Source organism: Poecilia mexicana, unplaced genomic scaffold (genome assembly GCF_051168715.1).
Source record: "Poecilia mexicana isolate PSO_F unplaced genomic scaffold, ASM5116871v1 scaffold_10, whole genome shotgun sequence".
Lineage (NCBI taxonomy): Eukaryota > Metazoa > Chordata > Actinopteri > Cyprinodontiformes > Poeciliidae > Poecilia > Poecilia mexicana.
In genome coordinates, this window is record NW_028263379.1 from 11,961,821 (window position 1) to 11,982,724 (window position 20,904).

At 37.4% G+C, this 20,904-nt stretch overlaps 2 protein-coding genes and 1 long non-coding RNA gene across 3 annotated transcripts; 1 reads left to right on the forward strand and 2 right to left on the reverse strand.

The window, feature by feature from the left end:
* Window positions 1–369: 369 nt before the first annotated feature.
* Window positions 370–13,612, reverse strand: sytl4 (synaptotagmin-like 4). The gene is given in 18 exon segments (XM_088009417.1): window positions 370–1,049; window positions 1,878–2,086; window positions 2,861–2,979; window positions 2,982–3,149; window positions 4,995–5,156; window positions 6,035–6,137; window positions 6,480–6,646; window positions 6,964–7,056; window positions 7,842–7,936; window positions 8,006–8,096; window positions 8,185–8,287; window positions 9,092–9,259; window positions 9,365–9,464; window positions 9,535–9,644; window positions 10,523–10,738; window positions 12,147–12,335; window positions 13,348–13,396; window positions 13,524–13,612. Coding segments are annotated over 16 exon segments (2,229 nt in total). The 5' UTR covers window positions 12,323–12,335; window positions 13,348–13,396; window positions 13,524–13,612; the 3' UTR covers window positions 370–900.
* Window positions 13,565–19,114, forward strand: LOC148156925 (uncharacterized). Its single transcript, XR_015764460.1, has 2 exons — window positions 13,565–13,660; window positions 18,521–19,114. It is a non-coding gene; the product is annotated as an uncharacterized LOC148156925 (long non-coding RNA).
* tyw2 (tRNA wybutosine-synthesizing protein 2) lies at window positions 15,505–20,010 on the reverse strand. Its single transcript, XM_014982762.2, has 7 exons — window positions 19,837–20,010; window positions 19,551–19,716; window positions 18,499–18,694; window positions 17,734–17,884; window positions 17,507–17,616; window positions 16,804–16,961; window positions 15,505–15,938 (listed from the first exon to the last, which is right to left on the reverse strand). Exons 1-7 carry the CDS (start codon window positions 19,887–19,889, stop codon window positions 15,570–15,572), a joined length of 1,203 nt encoding a protein of 400 aa, XP_014838248.2. The 5' UTR covers window positions 19,890–20,010; the 3' UTR covers window positions 15,505–15,569.
* Window positions 20,011–20,904: the final 894 nt, after the last annotated feature.

Here is a 20,904-nt window from a genome sequence, read left to right on the forward strand (position 1 = left end):
TTCTTGGGAAATTGACGTCGCCCTATCGTATAACGGCTGAATGGGCGATATCCAGGTGTTTATATTTCAAAACAGAATCTTAAAAGGTGCATTTTGCATCCCACATCTGACTCTGTTGGATCGTATTTCCCTTCCCGTTCTGGAATAGCCGCCATATTGTTTCTGTATAAATAGCTCCGGTTCGAAATGATCAGCCGCGCCCTCTGCTGGACGGCGGCCAAACTGCAACGCTAGGAGAATGTCTAAAACGGACGTTATTAATCGATTTTAGCTAGAATGAATCTAATAATCAAATCGACAATTAACTGTAAGTCAATTAAATGTTTCCATGCCGAGTTGGATGCAAACAGAAAAAAGTGGAGACAAGAACACGATGGATTTAATTTTTATTGGGTCAACAGATGTGACTGATAACACTCCAAAAAGAAAATCTTAAACTTATAGTTATTTAATTTATTCAAATAAGGCCTTTAATTGAAGTTCTATAAAAACAACAGTAATAAGAATAAAGCACATTGGTGGTTTTCATCCAAACCCAGAAATCCTCCATAATACCGGTTTATAATGGTTTTCCTTCATAGTGTTCTTCTGTAAACGATTATAAAGACAAGTGTGAAAAATTAAGAAACGTCTGTGTCCTACATGATTTTAAATAGTAATACATACATTCAGAGTTTGAAAAAGTGACTAAGTGTGATGCTTTGGTGCATTTTCAATAGTAACACCAATCAGGAGTCGGTGAAATAAGCTGAGTCCCGTGCAGAGAGGGAGGAGTGAGCAGACGGTAAAACTGTAGCACCGAGCTTCTGGTCAGATAAGTTTGGTTTCTCCAATGAATCCAGACTCCCATTTGTCTCCGAGGCCAGAGCTTATCATATCAGATCATTTTCAGCTCTGTCCTCATTTACCCTTCGTCTTTCCCATTGAGGATCGCAGTGGAAGAGTGCCCTCTGCCCACGAGTCGGGGTACTGCATCATCTTCTGCCACAGGCTGATCTCCTCTCCCACAGATTCCAGCTCCACTTCCTCTTTTCCTATTTTTACAGCGCCTGCAGTGTGAAGATTACACGGCATCCATTATGATCCATGATGGAAAATTCCTTTGACTCATATTATGTTCACACAAGAGAGAAAAAAAGAGAAGTAGTGATGATCTTACAGTAAACCAACCTGGAAAATTAAGACCTACATACAAAGTTCTTTCCATTATGTGGAAATAAAGAGTTCATCTTTAAATATTAAAATTACATTTTTATCTGTTTTTATTGCACCATCAAGTAACTACGCTACCTTCAGTTGTAATTTTAAGTCATTTGGAATAAACAGGATTTTCATAAGGTTTACTTTGCAATTTAACACATGTAACAATTGAGCCTCTGTCTCTTCACAACATTTCTCCTCTATTGCATTTTTACCAGTGTTGAACTGAGAAGTAGTTCGTAAAATGAGCTCAGCAGAAGTGCAGCTCCACCAGGTGTTTGCCAAATGCTGCTGGCTAGTCTGAAGGATTTGGGGAAAGATCAGAAGATTGAAAACTGTGGCTCGGAGGTGGAGCTGCGCCTTGAGGGCGGTGCCAAGTCCACCCAGGCGTTTTGCACAGCTGAATGGTTGCCATGGAGATTAAAGGATTTCTCAAGCATGAGAGAATCAAGGAAACACTCCATGTATGTTTTTGATGAGGAAATAACATAATTTAAAGCTAAAATAAAGTAAATTTTGCATAATACTGCCCCTTTAAAATGCTGTTCATCTATTAGTATGAATCAGGATTTGCTACCATTCCAGTTTTACACCCTGACAACACTTAATCTGATTAGTTCTGGTTGGTATTTTTAGATTTTCTTGTCGAGCTGAAAACAGAAACATCAGTTTTTTACGTTTTCCTGAGCTGAGGCGGACTCCCCCCAGGAACTCGTTGCTCAGCATGGCCTCTCGGTCCCACACCGTCAGCTCCAGGCACATCTCTCTCAGCTGCTCCAGACTCAGCTCTTTGTACACAAACGTGCTGTTATACTGGGGGTTCAGGTTCTTCTTCACGATGTCGGTCTTTCTCTTTGTGCTCTTCGCCTTAGACGGGAACAAGTACCTGGAGAGCCACAAATACAAACCCAGTAAATTAAGAAATGTTTCAGTAAATGTCGTTAAAGCGACTATAAGGATGGGAATCCGTTCACAGTAGTTCAGTTTCTTGGATCCATTAAGGCGCCTGCTTAACGAATCTACTTATTGGTTCCTGTAACGCATTTGCTTGATGACGTTTTGCACATGCTTCGTATTTTAAATTAGAAAATATCCAAGATGGCGTCAAAATATCTTTATATTTCTCAAAAAAAGACAAAACTATGGCTGGTTGGAACATGGTCAGAACTTTAATCGCAATGAAAGGAGTAAATGCCTCCATCATCCTCAAACAGTTCACCACACAGATGGAGCCGTACGAATGGAAAGTGTTTGATACGTTGCTTAGCAACAGCGGTGACTCTCTGAGCACAGCGTCTTCTGCTGTAAAAGTCCCAGGTAACGTTAAACTCCTCCACATTACTGTGTTCATGTTGGCGCCACACTGAATGAATAATCTCCAACATTCAGTCACATTCAATAAATTAGAATGTATTTTCACATGAGGCTCGTTCGTTATATTAAAAGCACAAAAACTGTTGATGTGCAGAAAGTTGCATGTTATGTTAAAATGTTTGACAGAGGGATTCTTATTCTTTAAGTAAGTTTTCATTTTGCTTTAATCGAATACATCATGGTGCATATTTTGAATTAAAGAGTTTATTTCCCAGCTCAATGAGAATCGATAAGTGGGATCAATAATGAATCGATGTCAGTTCCCTTCCTGAGGCGTGTGACGCACCCTTTCACAAAGCTGTCAGATGTCCCTCCGGCTTTCATTGCCATCAGGTTCTTCGCTTCTTTAATCAAGACATGCAGCTCTCCACTTTCCACAGGCGGCGCTTTTTTACCTGAAAATAAGAAACAAAAACTGATAGGAAGAGTTTTAAAGTGCATGGCAGAAAGCTGGTGTCTGAGACGTTACCTTTGACCTTCGCTGCGGTCGTCTTTTTGGGCGTGACATATTTCAGTGAGATCACCAGCTCTCCTTTGTACTGAGCAAACGGTGAAGCTGGCACAGCCGACCCCGTCTGTTAAAGGAAACATTTAGGAACCAAAACATGAATATGACCAAAAAACAAAACAAGGTTCATCAGGACTGGGTGGCTCAGCTGGTACAGTTACTACGTTAAAGCAGAAATATACTCACACTAAAACATATTAATGATTTCATGAACATGGCTTTAGCTGATGTGTTGTAACAGTTAAATATATGTGAAATATTCGTCCGTTTCTCTTGGCGACGTCACAAAGCAGTTTCTCAACTGGACAAATGAAGATCTCAGTAAGAAAAAGAGAAATCCAGCCATTTAAAACACCTATAAAAGATTAGATTTGTTTTTATTATATTACATTATAATTAAAAGATTTATTTCCAAAGCAGACTGTGGTCCAAGGAATAAAAAGGGTTGGATGAGAAGTGAGAAATTATTTGGGATTTAGTTAAAAATAAAAAGTTCAACTTGAGCTTGATTGCAGGTATTGCTGGTCTCTGACTAAAAGTAGGGAGGAAGAGCAACTGGACTGTCTCCTGTTTTAAAAACATCACATTTCTCTGCTGGCTCCATTATTCAGCTGCTGCTGCTAATCAATGTTTCTGCCACATCAGTGACGAACGAGCAGCACAGACAGACTGAAGGTGCTGCATTTACTGAGAAATTAAGTTTAAACCTCAAACTTTTAGACACTCATAACTATCTGAGGTAAAATTTACCACAAAGAAACCTTCAATGCGCTCCAGTATAAATGTCTTTAAAAGTGGCCTGTAATTTTAAATATTTTCCAAGACAGATTATGGCTGCAGGCAGTTTTGGACTAATGGCAGGAAAATCTTATTTCAGAGGCATTTAAGAAAAAACTACTGGTTACTAAATCGTCAGTAATATGAAATCTCTTCTGATGATGCCTCTTACTAAAAAAGTTAGTGCCTGCATAAATTATAATACTTACAACCTCAGGTAAAAAGGGAAACAACTTAGTGATATTTAACAGATTAATAACTATACCAGGTTTTCACACATTTAAGAATATTCTAGACTTTTCCAAACTCAGATTTCTAGAGTTCCTTCCCATTTCTTAAGTAAAAACCTTGACAAAAAGTTCATGGCAATTATTTCTATAGATGTAAACATGTCGAAATGATCAGACAGAAGGACTAATGGGATGGTGAATAAACCAAAAAAGGTTGGATGGAAGGATGAACTGACTGAAGGCTGGTGGAGGGATACAACATTTAGACGAGATACACTGCAAAAACAGAAAATCTAACTAGATATTTTTGTTTAATTCTAGTGCAAATGTCTTAGTACATTTTAAATAAGATAAAACTTACAAACAACTTTTAGCTAAACAGCTTGTTTCAAGTCAATAATTCCTTAAAAAGTACTAGTTATAAGTGAAACAATTTGCCAGTGGAACTAGTACTCTCTCATTTCTCAAAATTAAGAAATTACTAATTAAAAACAAGCTCTGGTATCTTGTTGAAAAGTTACTTGTGTGGAAGGACACTTCAGAAACTAGACCAAAACTACTGGTAAAAATATTTCTACCAAGGAGGAAAAATACAACTCTTTTTCCTGATTGGTGCTCATCTATAAAAGCTTTTAGATCAAATTCTGTAACTTTCCAGACTGTGTAGGAAGTCCAAATAAAGGCTCGTGGCCAGCAGGTCAGCTTTAGACCAACCTTAGAAAACAAAGGAAGAATCTGGTTTCCAAACTCCAGGATCTGTGAGATATTAGTACCTACACACATTTTCTGTAAGCTTTGTTTTCCCCTCAGATGTTCTGGTAACAGGTAGAATATAAACTACACAGAAAACACCCATCATCCACCAGAAAACCTCGTTTCAGGACAGAATCGTCTCTTTAGTCTACCTTTGCCATGAGAGCCATTTGTTCCTTGCGTCCTGACTCCAGGTCTCTGCAGTCCAGAGCGACCTGCACCTCTCCCAGGAAGGCATTACGGCTGAGGCGACCGTGATGCCACACCGATATCATCAGGCAGCGGTTGACCAGCTGAGAACGGACGATGGAGTACTGGACAGCAAAAATCAGATAATTAAAGGAGAGTTTCTGAAGGTGTCATACATTCAAATTCAAGACATTTAAGTCCATTAACAGTGAAATTTAATATCTGTAGCAAGACAGAAATGTACAAAAAGAAAAATCATATTTTAAATCAACTTTATTTATACCATTAGGTAGATTTGGATACAGTGAGGCAAGTCAGCTTTCTTGCCAAACAGGAAACTTGACAGATGTATAAAAATAAGTAGATTAAAGTGGAACGGTGCCCTGCTTCTTCAAACAGCAATGTACCAGTTAGCAAGAGCTAATGGGAAAGATGAACATCGTCCAGCCAACAGGCAATACAAACTTTTGAAATGGGGATCACAACAGTTTAGTTAAAAACAGTGGAACACAAAAAATGTATAAAAAAAAGTCTGAGAGAAAATAATAATATACATACAAGACTGATGAATCTAAGGCCAACTTACATTTATAAAATTAATCTAAGACATTTTAAGGCCTTAACATTTTATACACAAATTTAAGACTTTTTAAGGAAGAGTGGACACCCTGTAAAGGCTCGTCTGGTGGAGACGTAATGATAAAGATCATGAACAAAAAACAAAACAAATTTAAATTTTCTCATCTTGTACCTAAAATTCAAAATGACTGCATATTAAACAACTATTCCTATCAAATATTTCAACTAATTTCCATGTAAGCTGCTCTGTTTGTGTTTCAGCTGCCTCCACTGAAAGCAGGACCAAAAATCAATATTTGACAATAGCTGTACTTGTCTGCAAAGTCAACACAGATCCCAGGGTCAGAGTGGGTGCGGTCAATACTTGGAGCAGTGCAAGAAAACCAACTCTGAAGTTTTCTTTAAGCCAAAATGCAAAGTTCACCTTTATAGTTTCATTGTAGACGGGGTTGATGGTGTTTTTCTTGATGCTGGTTTTTCTCTTGCTTTGATGTGATTTGTCTGGCAGCAGGTAACATTTCACATAACTGAAACACAAAACAAAGAAGGAAAAAAAACAAAAAAGGATGAAAGTTTAGGTTTTTCCAAGGAACAACTGCTGGTTTTCTGCAGCATTTCCTGACTAAATGCTGAGGTGAATGTTAACATACAATTTCCTGTGAAGCTCAGCTAATCACCAGAGGGATGCAAGAATCGAGCCTGTGTAAACAGAACAGCCCCTTATCTAAACTGATCAAAGCTGTGGAAACGTCGCTGAGGCGTGTTTGCACATCAAAAACGCACAGAGACCATCAGTCCAGCTGCTCAACAAGTCCAGGATTTTATTCGTCACTGTTTTTGTGTCGTACAGCTGGAAGTTTAACACTCACGGGTTGGAAACCAGGCGCGATGCGTCGGCGCAGGCCAGACCGTTGCACTGCTTGATGAACACATGGAGGCTCTGTGTGTGTTCATCGTACTTCAGAGAGAAGACGACGTCGCCGCTCACCTCCACGCTGTCAAAGTCTCCGGATTCACTGTAAATACTCGTCATGCTCTGCACAAACAGACGTTAAGAGTCGGTAATAATGTCTGCATTTTAAAGCAAACATTGATTTTTAGATGACCTAATTTTTAGATGCTCAGACATTTCCTAAAGGACTAATAGTGTTTTCTTATTATCCAAATTCTGTTTAAACATGCAAAAATTTGGCATTTTCTTTAAGATAATTCGTATCAAAACTGAGTAAGCTGGCGTCCTAGATGAGCTCAGGATTTCCGAACTGGAGGCAGGAAATCCTGAGGTTAAAGATGCTCATGTAGATTAGCTGACATCAGCTGCGCCTGCTGTAAGAAATGTCAGAGCATTGATACCTTTGAACTCTGCAGACTGGAGCTACTTCTGGCCATCGACATTTTATGAAAGCTGACCAAACGGTCAATATCTTCCTCCTCCTCCTCATCCTCCTGTGTGGTCATAAAAACATTTAAATAAACACAACAGTCACACTATAAAGCCGAGTTCATCATAATGTCAACAGCAGCTTCAGTGATCCAGGTTCAATCGGGTAAAGTTTGAATTTTTCTGGTCACGTATGTTTCACCGTTATGGAAAATCCATCATAGACAAGATTACATTTTCAGTACTGAGCCTGTCACAATAAATCAATTGTGATAAATTAAAACAAACTCAATTTCCATTTGCATGATTTGTTGTTTTTCTCTTTACTCCGTTTCTACCAAAAACTGGATGATAAAACTCTTCAGTTTTGGTCTCAGCTAGCTTTTTGTTTTTTAAAGGATAATTTTTGCTTACAGAGACTTCATAATTAATTTTATTCGTTTCTGTTTTGTTTATTTATTTTGGATATTTAAAATGTCTTCCAGTTCCAGTTTTAAATGTTCATCAGACTTTAAGTTTATTGATCTTTGAGAAAATTTGTTTTTCCATTATTTTGCCATTACCCTTACATTACTTGCAATGGTCTCAAAATAACAATATTATCATTTATCACAATAACTTCTGGGACAATTTATCATCCAGTAAAATTTGTTACCATGCCAGGCCTGGTCAGTACATGCAATAATGAACCATGAGCAAAAAGTGGAAACATCCAAACCCAGTCAAGTACTCCACTGTCCCAGTAAAGGCATTTTAAAAGACTGGATCACAGACAGAGATTCCTGATCAGAACCAGAAAGAAATGATACAATAATGATTCTATAAATAAACGATAATATTCACCACTTACCTGTATGTCCAAGCCTGGAACTGAGCGGCTTCGCTTGCCCATCAAAGCCTCTGGTTTCTCACCACCATCACGCAAGTCAAGTGTTGATAAACACTCTAACAGAATAAAAACAGAAGTTAGGTAGATATAATAAAATAACAGTTTTTCTAAATGGGATTAACAACCTTTGGGTTTTGGGTCTATTTTGACGCTTTTCTTGAAGAGTCGTTCAACTTCCAGGTCGAAGTTCGCGTTGCGGGATTTCACATCCGGAGCCTCCAGGACAAAAATGTAAAGCATTATGAAAAAATATACACACATGCATAAAAACACAATCACTTAAGACTGAAGTAAAAGTCCTTACAGGGCTGGTGTTTGAGCTGCCGCTTTCAGTTCTGACAACGTCCGTTCTGCCCGGCGCCATCGGACTGGAGGCTGCTGGGCTGGAGGGGACGGAGCTGCGAGCTCTGCAGGAAAACACATCTACTGAAAGAAAGGCTTCGGAAATGTGCAGCTTTATTCTGCTGCTCAAAACACACAAAACAAGAGAAATAAATATCTGACCACCTGAGATTTATGAGCTCCGCTTCTAGTTTGAAAAATAATTAACATCGCTGAACTTAAAACTTACCAAGACATTCCAGAAATTAAACCTTACTTCAGGTGAGATTTTGGAAATGTTCTGTAGTTCAAATTGGAGTTGTTCTTATAATTCAACTCCCATTCACTCATTTAAAAAAAAGCTGTTTTTAGCACCGGTTGCAGTTTTCTGGCTGATCACCAATTACTGATCTTGAAAAAGACTGACCTGATTTATTTTTGTCTGAAATTTAATTAAATATAACAATAAAGTTGGTGCCTACAGTGAGGTGACCATGTTAAATGAATGGGCAGACATGATGGGCTGGTCTGTCAGTCAAACCTCTCATGGGAGAGCAGAAGAGGATGGTGGTTCATTTTTAAACCTTCGCCGAGGCAGATAAGATCAGCTACACATGTAAATATCGGCCGATCTCTGATCTCCCAAAATTAAGGAGATCGGCTGCCTGATAAACCGGTGCACCTCTAGTTATTCATCTCTATTTCCATACATCACTGGTAAAATGGTCACAGATGCTTGAATTATTTGCTAAATCTTTGAATTTTGTCAAATAAAGAGAATTTCAGGGAAACAGTATAAAGTACATGTAAATAATACGAGTTACGGTTTCAGTTTCCACTTCACTTTTTATTTAAAGGCGAGTCTAAACGGTGTTAAACTGTGAATTTACCTCGGTTGCTCAGGAGTTGCCCGGCCGGATTCAGTCTTGGTTTTAGCGCTAAGGATACTGACGTTTTCTGCAGACTCTGTGTCACTGCAGGGAGGCTTTGCAGAAACATTATCCTTTGGTTCAAGAGATTCCCTTGAAGCAATAGATCCTGAATGCTCACTTGACTGACTGTCAATGAAAATGTAACAAATAGTTGTGAAATATTCCTTCCTGTGCGTTGTGAGAAAGCTCACACTAATCCTTCAGAAAACCATAAGAATGAAGAAGACTCACTCTGTGTCAACGGGCGGATTTTTCTGTCTGAGCAGAGGCACTGGTTTGGGAAGAACTGCAGTTCTCAAGAGTTTTTCTCCTGCTGTTTCACGTTTCCTCGCTATAAGAATAAAACAAACTGTTAGAATCAGAACCACTGAAGCTCATGTCTGGTTCCTGTCTTAACTAACCTGGTGGTCTCTTTTTCAGGGAGACCCTCACGAGGTCATGCCCAGGATTCATAGAGAAACGATTAACTCTTTGGTCGTAGAACCAATCGCCTGTCCTCTTCTTTACGTCCCTGAAATTTATTACAAACACATGCAGAGGAGTGTGGAAACAGGACTTTATACACACTAGGCATGAATATTTATTTGGATATATGGCAGCAGGGGCTGGTGACACAACTTCTGAATAATAATAATAATAAAAAAGATCAGTGGCACTGATGCCTGATTTCTTCTGCCAGCAGTGCTACAGTAATAGAAACTCAGCCCCTCTCCAATGAGCTGCTGCTCAGTCCGTTTGTGGCCCTGTTGGATTAATATTATATGGCCCCCGACTGCAACACTGTCATTTTTTCCATGGCAAGTTTATATCATCTTAAACAGAAAATGTTAATTATAACGCAAAGAATTTTCCTTGAGTTAGCTTTTATTATTTATTATTATGCGATTAATCAAGCCACAAACATTGAGGATGTTTTTACTCAAAAACAGACTTTGGCACGTCTTTACATTTAGCCAAATACAGTAAAGACTGTAAAATAAAAATCTTACTTTCATTGGTGGCAATAAACTAAAAACATTTTAAAATGGAAAATAAGTCCAAAAAATAAAATAACTGCAAACTTAATATTTTACGTTTGCCTTAATATTGTGCAGGTAAAACAGAAAAAGTACACAATAATATTTTGGCATTTGTAATCTAGGAAAAAAAAGAGAAAAGATTTTGGACCCTGAATATTTTCAGATTGGGGATTTTGGTTGGACACCACGGATTTAAATCAATGGCAGAAAGGATGGAGGCATTTTCATTCAAAACGCAACAAATAATAATAATTAAAAAAAACAACTTACAAAGTCACTCAAGTCTTTAAAATTTTAAGTCGTTTTGAACAAATGCAGCAAAATCAACGACGGCAGATATGCAAGGATGAGGGAACCAAACCGGTCTTACGTTTCTTTGATACACACGCTGCACAGCCAGGATCCATTGGGCAGGACTGCTTGGCAGCTTCGGCACACGTAGTGATTGCATATTTTACACTGGTTGGAGAAAACCGACAGACGACTCAGAGGCTCCTGGCATCGGCCACAGCTCCGCTCGCTGTAACTTTCACCGCCGCGCTTGGCCCCTTTCCGTTTGACCTCCAGCAACTCCGACTTCAGCTTCCTGAGATAAATAACCAACAACCACCACTTCAACTGAGCATTAATGCAGGCAGGGAGCTCAGGAATACTGTACATGTGCTTTCAATAAAGAAAATGCAACTGGAAAAGTTAAGAATAAAAAACAAAACAGTACAAAGAATACAAGTGCATCTGAAAAAATGTGAATGTTGTGCATGAAAAAGTTTAATATTTCTGGTCAACATCAGAAAGCAAAACTCATTATACACTAAAATATTCCAAGCCTTTTAATGTGATCATTGTGGTTTACACATAATAAAAATCCAAAATTCTGTGTCTAAATTTAAAGTTAAATAAAGAAAACTCAGTTTCACACCAATAATTTCCATATTTTCCAGAATATAAGTAGCACTTTTTTTCATAGTTTGGCTGGTTCTGGTTCTTATGGTCCATGCTTTTTCCTCTTTGTGACTCATGTTTTCACTGATGTGTTAAATGTTAATTCATACCAATGGACATGAACCATGAAATACAGTAAATAAAAACACCTGCAAAGCTTAGACACTGTCTTCACAGGTAAAAACTACTGACCAGACATTGCAGCATTAACGCTCCAGAAGACGCAGCCGTAAACAGTCACTGCTAAAGAAGCCTGTTGCTCACAGAGCTATGCATCCAGGAATATTGAAAGAAAGTTGAGTGGAAGGAAAAGGTGCACCAGCAAAAGAGAGCACACAAATTTGATGGATCTTCTTTTGCTACCTAAAAGCTCATGTAGCATTAAGCACCATCCTAAATGCTACCAGTCTGCAATGAAGCCAGCACTCTTCAGTGTGAATGTTATTACTGAATAAAGACAACCAAAATGTAGCCATTAAGTGATTAAAATTGGTGAACTAATAGATAGACGGATGGAAAAATGAATGGAGAAATAAAAGGATGATTGCAAAATGGATGGAAAAATAATGAGAAGAGTGGAAGGGAAGGAATCATTTTCCTTTCACAAAATGTGTCAAATAAGACAATTGCACTTAATTTAGTTTCTTAAAATGTTTCAACTTTCTGGCGTTAAAATCCTGTCAGAATTTAATGTTATCGTTTCCTCCCTAGTGAAAGTATTTATTTTTGTAACCCTACCAATTTGCATACATATTGCAACACAACCTACTTTGCATAGATGGGATGGAAAAAGATAAACATTTCCATCTTTTTTCGGACTTTTAAAAGCTAAAACTACTATTTACGGATTTGAAAACGGTAAGCTAACCCAGCTAAAGACAGAAGTTAATCATAGTGCTTGCAAATACACTGATGTAAAATATTTTCATGGCAATCTTTAAAACATAACTTACTGTGTCATAAGAGGAGCATAAAATTAAGGGAACCCCAACATTTAAATCTCCTGGCCATGTAAACGTAACATGTTTTGGTACTCTCTGGTCTCTTCTCACCGTACTCGTTTGTCTTCCACCGTCCTCAGCTCCTCATCCCGACGCAGCACTTCCAGGATAAGCTCCCGTTCCGAATCGGACAGGAAGCCCAGGTTGATCAAGTCAGGAGCCTCTAGCATCATGTCTTTAAGATCTGTCAGGTCAGAAGAACTGGGTCGACTTAATGGATGGCACATCGACACAAGGAGCCTGCAGTCAAGATACCAGTAGAAAGTTTCTGCAGTGCTCGACAGCTCAACTCAGCAGGATGTGGCTCATTTGTAAAACCCAGAAAAACCAAATGGACCGAATGCTTCATGCCATGCCATGAAGATTAAACTGCATTTCAAATAATAAAAAAAGGTATGTGAGTAAATCTTGATGTAGACATATTTTCCCACAGCACTTTAGTCAGAAATTCTGAAAAAGGATCATGACATGCAGTTCCCCACCTAAAAAAAACAAAACAAATGCTTAAAAAGAAGCAGGATTTAAATATCCCACAGACATCCTCTGCTGGGGTTAAATGTTTTGATTAATGAAGGCTGAAACAACATGAACTTGGCCATCATGGAGGGTTCCCACCCTGTAAAGATACAGAGAGCAGGGCGGATCATTTGTTCAAACTCAACACCAGTTTTATAGTATGCCACATTCCCATCTCAAATAAGAGCTTCATTTAAATTCTAGGTTACCTTAAAGCAAAATGAAACATTACTGGAATAACCAGGCAACTTTTTCCTCATAGTTTGAATGCCAACAGTTAAACAGCACCTGTAGGGCAACTTCTGTGTGATAAAAACTCTACCAGGAACTGGTGATTGTAACAAAAGACAAGGAGAACTGCTGCTAATAAAGTTTATCAAGGTTCACCACGATGTATATGCAAGTCTAATAAAACTATTGGCAAGTAGATAATGCAAATAAGAACAGATTTAAACTCGCAAATGACTACAACGCTCAGACGGTCTTTAAAACTCGCCAGTTTAGGTTAAACATGTATGAAATCTGGCGATTAAAGCCCGTTTAATGAAGCCCACCGTTAGCCGTTAACCGAACCAACGGTCGGACGTTGACGTAAGTTACGTTAAGAGCCTCAAACTGCAGCGCAAGTTACACTAACTATCCACATAAACGACGACTACAGACTGGTCTGAGTCGCATAGAAACACAGTTACATGAAAGTGTCTAAAAGTATCTAGTTAGTGAGAACTGCACACACCTGTTGGTAAAAGTCGACACCAGTCCGCTGTCGGCGTTGACTCGGGTTACTGTGAGAGACAACGACAGGAAATAATAGAAAAAACGATGAAGAGCTGTAAAAACACAGAAACCATGAGACGATCCGGCAGAGGCAACTTCACTCAGCCTGTTTCACCGCCACGGTCCAAACCGCACCTCTAGACTGATTAATATTCCTCCCTGCTCCAATGCCTGGTGTTTTCGTCTTCTTCCTGCCCTGCGGGATCCGAACCACTGCCCGGAAGATAAAGGAAAGTTGGCAGCACTCGGGTCGGAGCGCCTTTCCATGACAGGTGCGTTTCTTTTGCTCCGTTTACCACAGAATGAAACGCTGAATGTGGAAAAATCGGCTCATTAACCGTTTTTTCCTCATATCTCAGCTCTTTTTCTTCCTTTTGGCTAATAAGTTGGAACGGGAAGAGCTCCGTTTTCCCTTAGATCCCACAAAACGTTCAAAGCTCCTGAAAGAATGGAAATAATTTAATGTTCATTTAACGTTTTTCCTTTTTTCATCTTTTTGTTAAAGTTTTATGTAATCAAAATAATTTTAATAAAGATAAAGTAATTCAAAGATACTTTATTTTTCCCCAAATTTGTATCCAAGTATCTTCAGAGAGTCTGCTGTGTGCAGGAAGAGCTTTCAGTAGCAGTCAGTCTTGCAGTGACCCTGAAGAGGCCTCTGACTGAAGACTGTTGCTGTAAGACAACAGCTCAATTTCAAGAAATCTGTAAAATTTTCAAATCTAACCAGTGTCTGTTGGCACATTTTTTAAAAATGAGTTATACATTACATTTAAAATAAAAATAAAAATGTTAAAAATAAAATAAGCATTCTAGGAAAGTCAGTCCCAATTTGAAGTAAAGAGAGGAAAGGAGTCACAGTTTTGCAGCAATATTGATCAGTATAAACTATTTTGTAACCAGAAATAATTAATATTGATATGTTCAGAATGTTGCTACCAACAAAGCTTCATTTTTTTCTTTAAAACAACTTTGACTTTTTGCTTTTGCAGATCATCGAGAAGAAAAATCCCTTTTTTGGGAGCAAATCTTCCCTCATCTACTCAACCGAGCTCAGATAGGATTATTGTGAGGGTCTCAGCATGTGATTCACATTACATCCACGCTAATAAAAACATGCAGGGAATTGTCTATACGGAGGACTGATTCTCCTTTCACTTCCTTTAGTTCACAGTGATACCTTAAACTAATTTAAATATTCATGAATGAGAAATTTGTCAAATAATTCAATGTTTTTTTTTTTAGCAGATTCACTTCTAGTTCTGATTAAAGTTTGACACTTTTTGAGGAGAGCTCTTTTCAGAAAATCTGATGCAGACTTTGTGCTAAATCCATCTGCTCTATGAAAGTTTTCAGGGTTTAAACCAATGAAAATCTCACTGAATTTATCATTTGTATGATGTTTGTTACTGGTTAGTTTCTTATTAATCAATAAAATCAGAAAAGACAAGCATGTATGAAGGGAAAAAGTGTCTGTTTTCCATCAAATATATACATTTATTTTCACGGTAGGCTAGAAAACTATTTCAAGTGATAGGATTTGAAGTTATTTTGACTATATGATCAAACGCTTAATTATTTAGTATAACCCTGCAGAGAAAAAAGTTTCTAAGTATTTTATGGCCAATTCGTGATTTCAAAATTATTTTATAATATATTTTTTCATAAACTCATACTGGCTTTAATTGCTATAAAATGTAGAGATATCTGGTCTTGGCTGTTTTGTGTTTTGTTCCTTTTGTTTCTGTGCTTACACTTCAAAAACACAGGCCTATTGCAATGAGCAATAAATCAATTAATCAGATGATAAATTAAAGCAACGTCAATTATTTACATTTTCATAATTTATTGTTTTTCTCTTTTCTTTCTACCAAAAACTGGATGTTAAAATCTTCAGTCTCGTGTTTTTGTCTCAACTGGCCTCTTTTTTAAAGGACAATTTTGTTTACAGAAACTTCATAATTAATTTAATTTGTTGTTTCTGTTGTTTGTTTATTTTGGAAATTTAAAATATCTTCCAATTCCAGTGTTAAATATTCATTCGGATTTAAAGTTTATTGATCTTTGATAGTGTGTTATTGCATTTTTACTTGAAAATGGTCTCAAAACAACAATATTATCTTTCTTTCTTTTATTTATTCCTGGGAATAAAAGCAGCAGGAATATTGTTTCAGTGTTAATTCAGTTCGGTCTGCAGTCCAAGTCCAGCACAACATGGTGCACATGAGGCGCATAAGACTTCACATGTTCTATGTGCTGGATATTTATTACCCATGATGCACCAGTGAGGTCCTTGAACAGAGAAGTTATTCGGTCTGCGGTGTCACTGGCCCAGGCCCGCCACACCTCTCTGTCAGCGTTCTTTGCAGAAAGATTTTGAGGAGCGGCGTCGCCAGCAGCAGCGTTCGGTAAAGGAGAGGTGACGTTCTGATGAATGTGCAAAACGCCGCCAGTCGTCTTCTTCAGCAGCCGACACGCTATGGGCCAGCCGTCCTCAGAGGTCGGGATGAGACCCAGGTTCACCCGGTCGGCGATATTACACAGCTGAACCTGGGAAGAAAAGAAAACAAAGGCAAAAACATAAAATCTTACTCAGTATTTTTGTATTTTCCAGGGCAAATATTTTAGTACACTTGAAATAAGACAAAACTAACTTACAAGTAACATTTTAACAAGAAATAGCAGTTTGTTTTAAGTAATAATAATAATAATTCCTTAATATTGATGGAAAAGTGCTAGTTACACTGATTATAATAAGACATTTTTCCCATGTTATAAATGAACTGGTATTTTTTCAGTTATTAACTTAAAACAAACCCCTACATCCTGCTGAAAAATTAATATTTCTGATAATACTATCATTTATTATTTTTTATTGAGACAACAATAAATCAAAATTCTTATTAAAATAAATTTTTCATTAAAAATAATATACGGTGCAATCCACCGTATATTATATATATACTTTGTATATGGGATGCCAAACAACTACTTAAATTTAAAATAATTTATTCTACAAATAAAAAATATTTTAAAAATCATACCAATAAATGAATGAATAAATACATTTTATTAAGTCTTGACTCTGTAATTTAAAAAAATTATAATTTGAAAATTATCTAAATTGGGGAAAAAAACCATAAATGTATATTAATCATTATATTATATTATGTTAGATTATATATCAATGTTAAAAAAAAAAGTTAATTGTTCCGACTCAGTCACATTGTGTTTCCCAGTAGTACCACTAGGGGGTGGTACTGAGCTGAGCTGTAGCGGTTGCCCCTCCTTATATGCTTCTTTTTCTCCAACTCAGCTGAATCAAATGAATGGCTGATGAGGGAATTCGGTCATTTGATTCAGCTATGTTGGACACATTTTTAAAAATAAGACCAGCCAAATGAAGACTCTTTACTTGACGGTTGTCTCCTGGGTGGATGGTGCAGCGCTCTGACACCCCGTTCACTTCCAGGTTTTTCTGTAAAGCAGCGACAGCGTCCGGGTTCCACTCACAGGCGTGAACATGGCTGGCCCTCGCATGAACCAAATATGGCAGAGTGAAGTAGCCAATACCTGACAGGAGGCAAAAATGGGACGATTACACAACAGAATGCCAGAATAATTACATTTATTCTTAATGTTGACATCACTCTGAACTATAGAAACCAAAGGAGAAAAAAAAATCCTAATTTTCCAAAAATTAAATCTTCAATAAGCATGTCAAGTTTTAGGGACAATATAATGTCCAAGAAGTTACTGCAATAAATAAAAATATTGTTTTGAGACCATTTTCAAGTAATAACATTGATATTTTAATGAACATTTAACACTGGAACTGGAACAAAACAAAATTAATTATGAAGTTTCTGTAAACTACATTGTCCTTCAAATAAAGCGCTAGTTGAAGACTTTTATCATCCACTTTTGTGTAGAAAGAGAGAAAAGAGAAAAACAATAAATGATGTAAATGCAAATTATTGAACTTGTTCTAATTTATCATGCGATTAATTGATTTATTGTTTATTGCAACAGGCTTAATCTTAAAGAACCAAAACTTTGACTGATTGATAAAATTTATTAATCTCCCAGCCCTGAACAACACATTGATCTTTTCTTACCTGCATATAAGTCGACCACAGTCTCTCCTCTGCAGTCAAATCCGGCCACACGGAGCTTCTCTGTGATGTTCCCGGCTGAGAACATGCATCTGGTAACATCAAACTCATAACTGAAACAAAAACACATTATTCATTAAGAGCATGTCTATATATATATATATATATATATATATATATATATATATATATATATATATATATATATATATATATATATATGCGCGCACCTGATGCCATTGTCCACATGCTTGACCCAGCTGTTGTCGCCCAGCAGCATCGTCACCACAGGAGACCTGAACCCATCCCTGGATATTCGACTCATCTTTGCAAGCCGCTTCGCCCTCAGCTCTTTGGTCACTGCACTCCATAACTGATCGCCTAGAGAAACCAATCAATCAATAACGTTTATTTGTGTGACACATTTCAGCAGCAAGGGAGTTCAAAAGAATAGAAGAAAAGAATTGGACAAACATATTTTGTCATCGTTACACATCAAAATTTTGATTAATGTTTCATTGATTATAATCAAAAGCAACTCTAAACAGCTGGGTTTTAGTCTGGATTTAAAGGAACTCAGTGTTTCAGCTGTGTTGCAGTTTTCTGGAAGTTTGTTCCAGAATTGTGGGGCATAGAAGCTGAATGCTTTCTAGATCACGCTGAGACATTAGTCCTTTAATCCTGGAGATGTTCTTCAGATGATAGAAGGCTGACTTTCTGACTGTCTTTATGTGGCTCTGAAGGTTCAGGCCAGAGTTCATCACTACTCCCCGGTTTCAGGCCTTATTAGTAGTTTCTAATTGTAATAACTGAAGCTGTGTGTTGACTCTAGAAAGATAACTTAGTTTTGTTTCTGCTAAGTTGGAGAAAGGTTTGGCACATTTACCTGTTCTAGGCGTCCGTTCAGTGATTGGATGGGTTCAGAGTCACCCGGAGATGGACATTCGAAATGAACAAATTTTCTACAGTTTGTACTAAAGTGAATGAGGTGGTACCTATTTTATTCCATATCGGCAGAGTAAAGCAGCTGTCGGCCAGCAGGACGAGGTCTCCATGCCTCTGGAAGCTCCGAGGAAGATCGCTCCTCATCTCCTCCATCCATCTTTCACCCCGAGACTCCAACAACTCCTGGATGGTTCTCTCCAGTTTACTTCCAGCTTTCCTTCCCTTCTCCTTTTTTGACTGTGGAGACTAGAGAGAGAAAAAGAGAGATTCTAAACGCCTTAAAGCTCCAGGATGTAACTTTTATAAAACAAAAATATGTTTTTATATTTTTGTTGAAACTGTCACCATGTCATGACAGTTTTATGAGACAGAATCTGTGAAAAAGTTGAGCTCCTCTGCCTTCTCCTAGTGTTCCTAGTGCTAACTAGAAACAACCAATCAGAGTCAGTAGGCAGGGCTTAGAGCTGTCAATCATCCTCCGTGTGGCGCTGCTCATCCCCTCCCTCTTCCTGTTTGCTATGCTATAGAAGCATAGCCTGTTGTAAACGCTAGGTTAGTTAGGATAGCCACCGATGACGTTGAATAAATGCTTTTCCTGTAATGGTAATTTGTTTGTTTCTGAAAATGAACCTTTCAGCAAGAAATACAAGCTTTTTTTAAGGTCAATATTTGCTTAATATTTATTAAAAGTATTAGTTCTACTAGCAGATTATTTCACTAATCAGACATTTTCTCCATGTTACAAGTGAAATAATCTGTCAGTGAAACTATCACTTTTTTAAATCAAAATAACTTTGGACCTACCCAAATACTTGATTACCAGACATAACAAAAGAAGGTTTCTTTAAAACAAATCAGCTCCTTTTATTCAAACAGAGTAAGTTATATTTGGTGCCCCATTCTATTTAATTAATAAATGCTTTATGTTAGGCTTTATGCTCGCAGCCACATGATCAGTGAAATAGTTTGTAGCAGGTGTGCAAATATTAATTTTAAGTTTTTAAAACTTTGCAGTTAACGGCATTCCATCTGATCGCCATTGATACTAAACACAACAGAAATCCTAACATTTAAATGAGGGATTGAAGTTGGCGGTAGCTACCTGACTCCAGGTGAAGTCACAAACATCTGGAGTCAAAGTGTTTCTGAGAGACTGCAGATCCAGCTGTGAGAGGCAGGATGGTGAAATAGGAAGGAGGACTGTCCCGTCTGGTTGTTTAACCAAGCTAAAACTCCGGTCGAACATCCCCCTGGACTGGAGATACATTCTGCATAATAAAACAGAAACGTTATTTAAAAACACAATAAACTTCTGACGCTCTACCAGTTTCTTTCTGCTGCCTGCTAGCTTACTAAGCTAACGGCTTTCGCCGTAAACAGATCCTTACCTGAACGGCTGTGCCTGACAACAAGACACACGGAGACAAGGTACACCATCCATTTATGAGCAACTAAATAAATACTTTGGATTTACTTTAAATGTCTCATTAGTTAGTAAAACGCTATATGCAGCCAATGGGGCACCTGCCATTGATCAAGCTTTTGTTTCCAGTCGGACTGTTGTGAAGGACGGACAAACCGCTTGTTATTTGCTATTAGCTGGTCCCATGTTTTGCTTGCTTTGCAAAATATAAAATGTTATATTTTATCAATTGAAGTTTTATTTGTCTACTTTTGGGACAGAAAACAAAACTGAGAATGAATTACATGAAGAAGTTGAAACAGCAAGAAGTAATTAAAAATAGACAATTTCTCGCTAATGTCGGTAGATGGCGACAAAGTGTTGTTTTAAATCCAAAGTGTGATATGATCTGGTTCATGACATAAAACCTACTCAAAACTATCTAGACATTTTACTTAAGAGGAAGTTTTCCCCCCAAAAAAGTTACTCAAGTAAGTGGTAGAATACCGAAAAAATATACACAAGTAAGAGGAGTACTACTTTAATTTACTGAAGTAAAAGCACAGATCGCGGATATATTTAAATAATCTCAGAACCTGGTAAAGATTACATATTCTTGACCAGTGAGACAACAATTATGTTCAAGTCAGACTTCCTCTTTGTACACAAGCTTTATTGTTTTAATGATATTTTCTATCTGCTAAACCTTTTTAAGATCAAGAAGATACATTAAACTCTATGTATTGTTCCTGCAAGTATTTAAGTCTGTCATATATAACATTTAATATTACCTATTGTAAATATTAGTTTCATAAGTTCTATATAGCAAAAATACTGATTTGGAAAAGTCTTTCTTATGCCTGATATTTTTCCTTTTAAATTATTTATTTGTGTTATTTTATTTTTTAATTTTAGTCTCCAAAATACCAAAATTTACTTTATACTTTTTCCAAATACCCACATTTTTGATTGTTTTCATGGGATCTAGATTGAATGTTAGGTCTGGACTTTGACAGTACCATTTTAACAAATTAGCATCGTTTGAGCAAAACCA

Coding starts and splice junctions, on each gene's coding strand:
- tyw2 (XM_014982762.2), bottom strand. CDS start 19,889: ATGGATGGTGTACCTTGTCTCCGTGTGTCTTGTTGTCAGGCACAGCCG. Junction 17,885..18,498: donor GCCGATATGGAATAAAATAG/GTACCACCTCAT, acceptor TGGTTTCTCTAG/GCGATCAGTTATGGAGTGCA. Junction 17,617..17,733: donor CATGTGGACAATGGCATCAG/GTGCGCGCATAT, acceptor TTTTTGTTTCAG/TTATGAGTTTGATGTTACCA.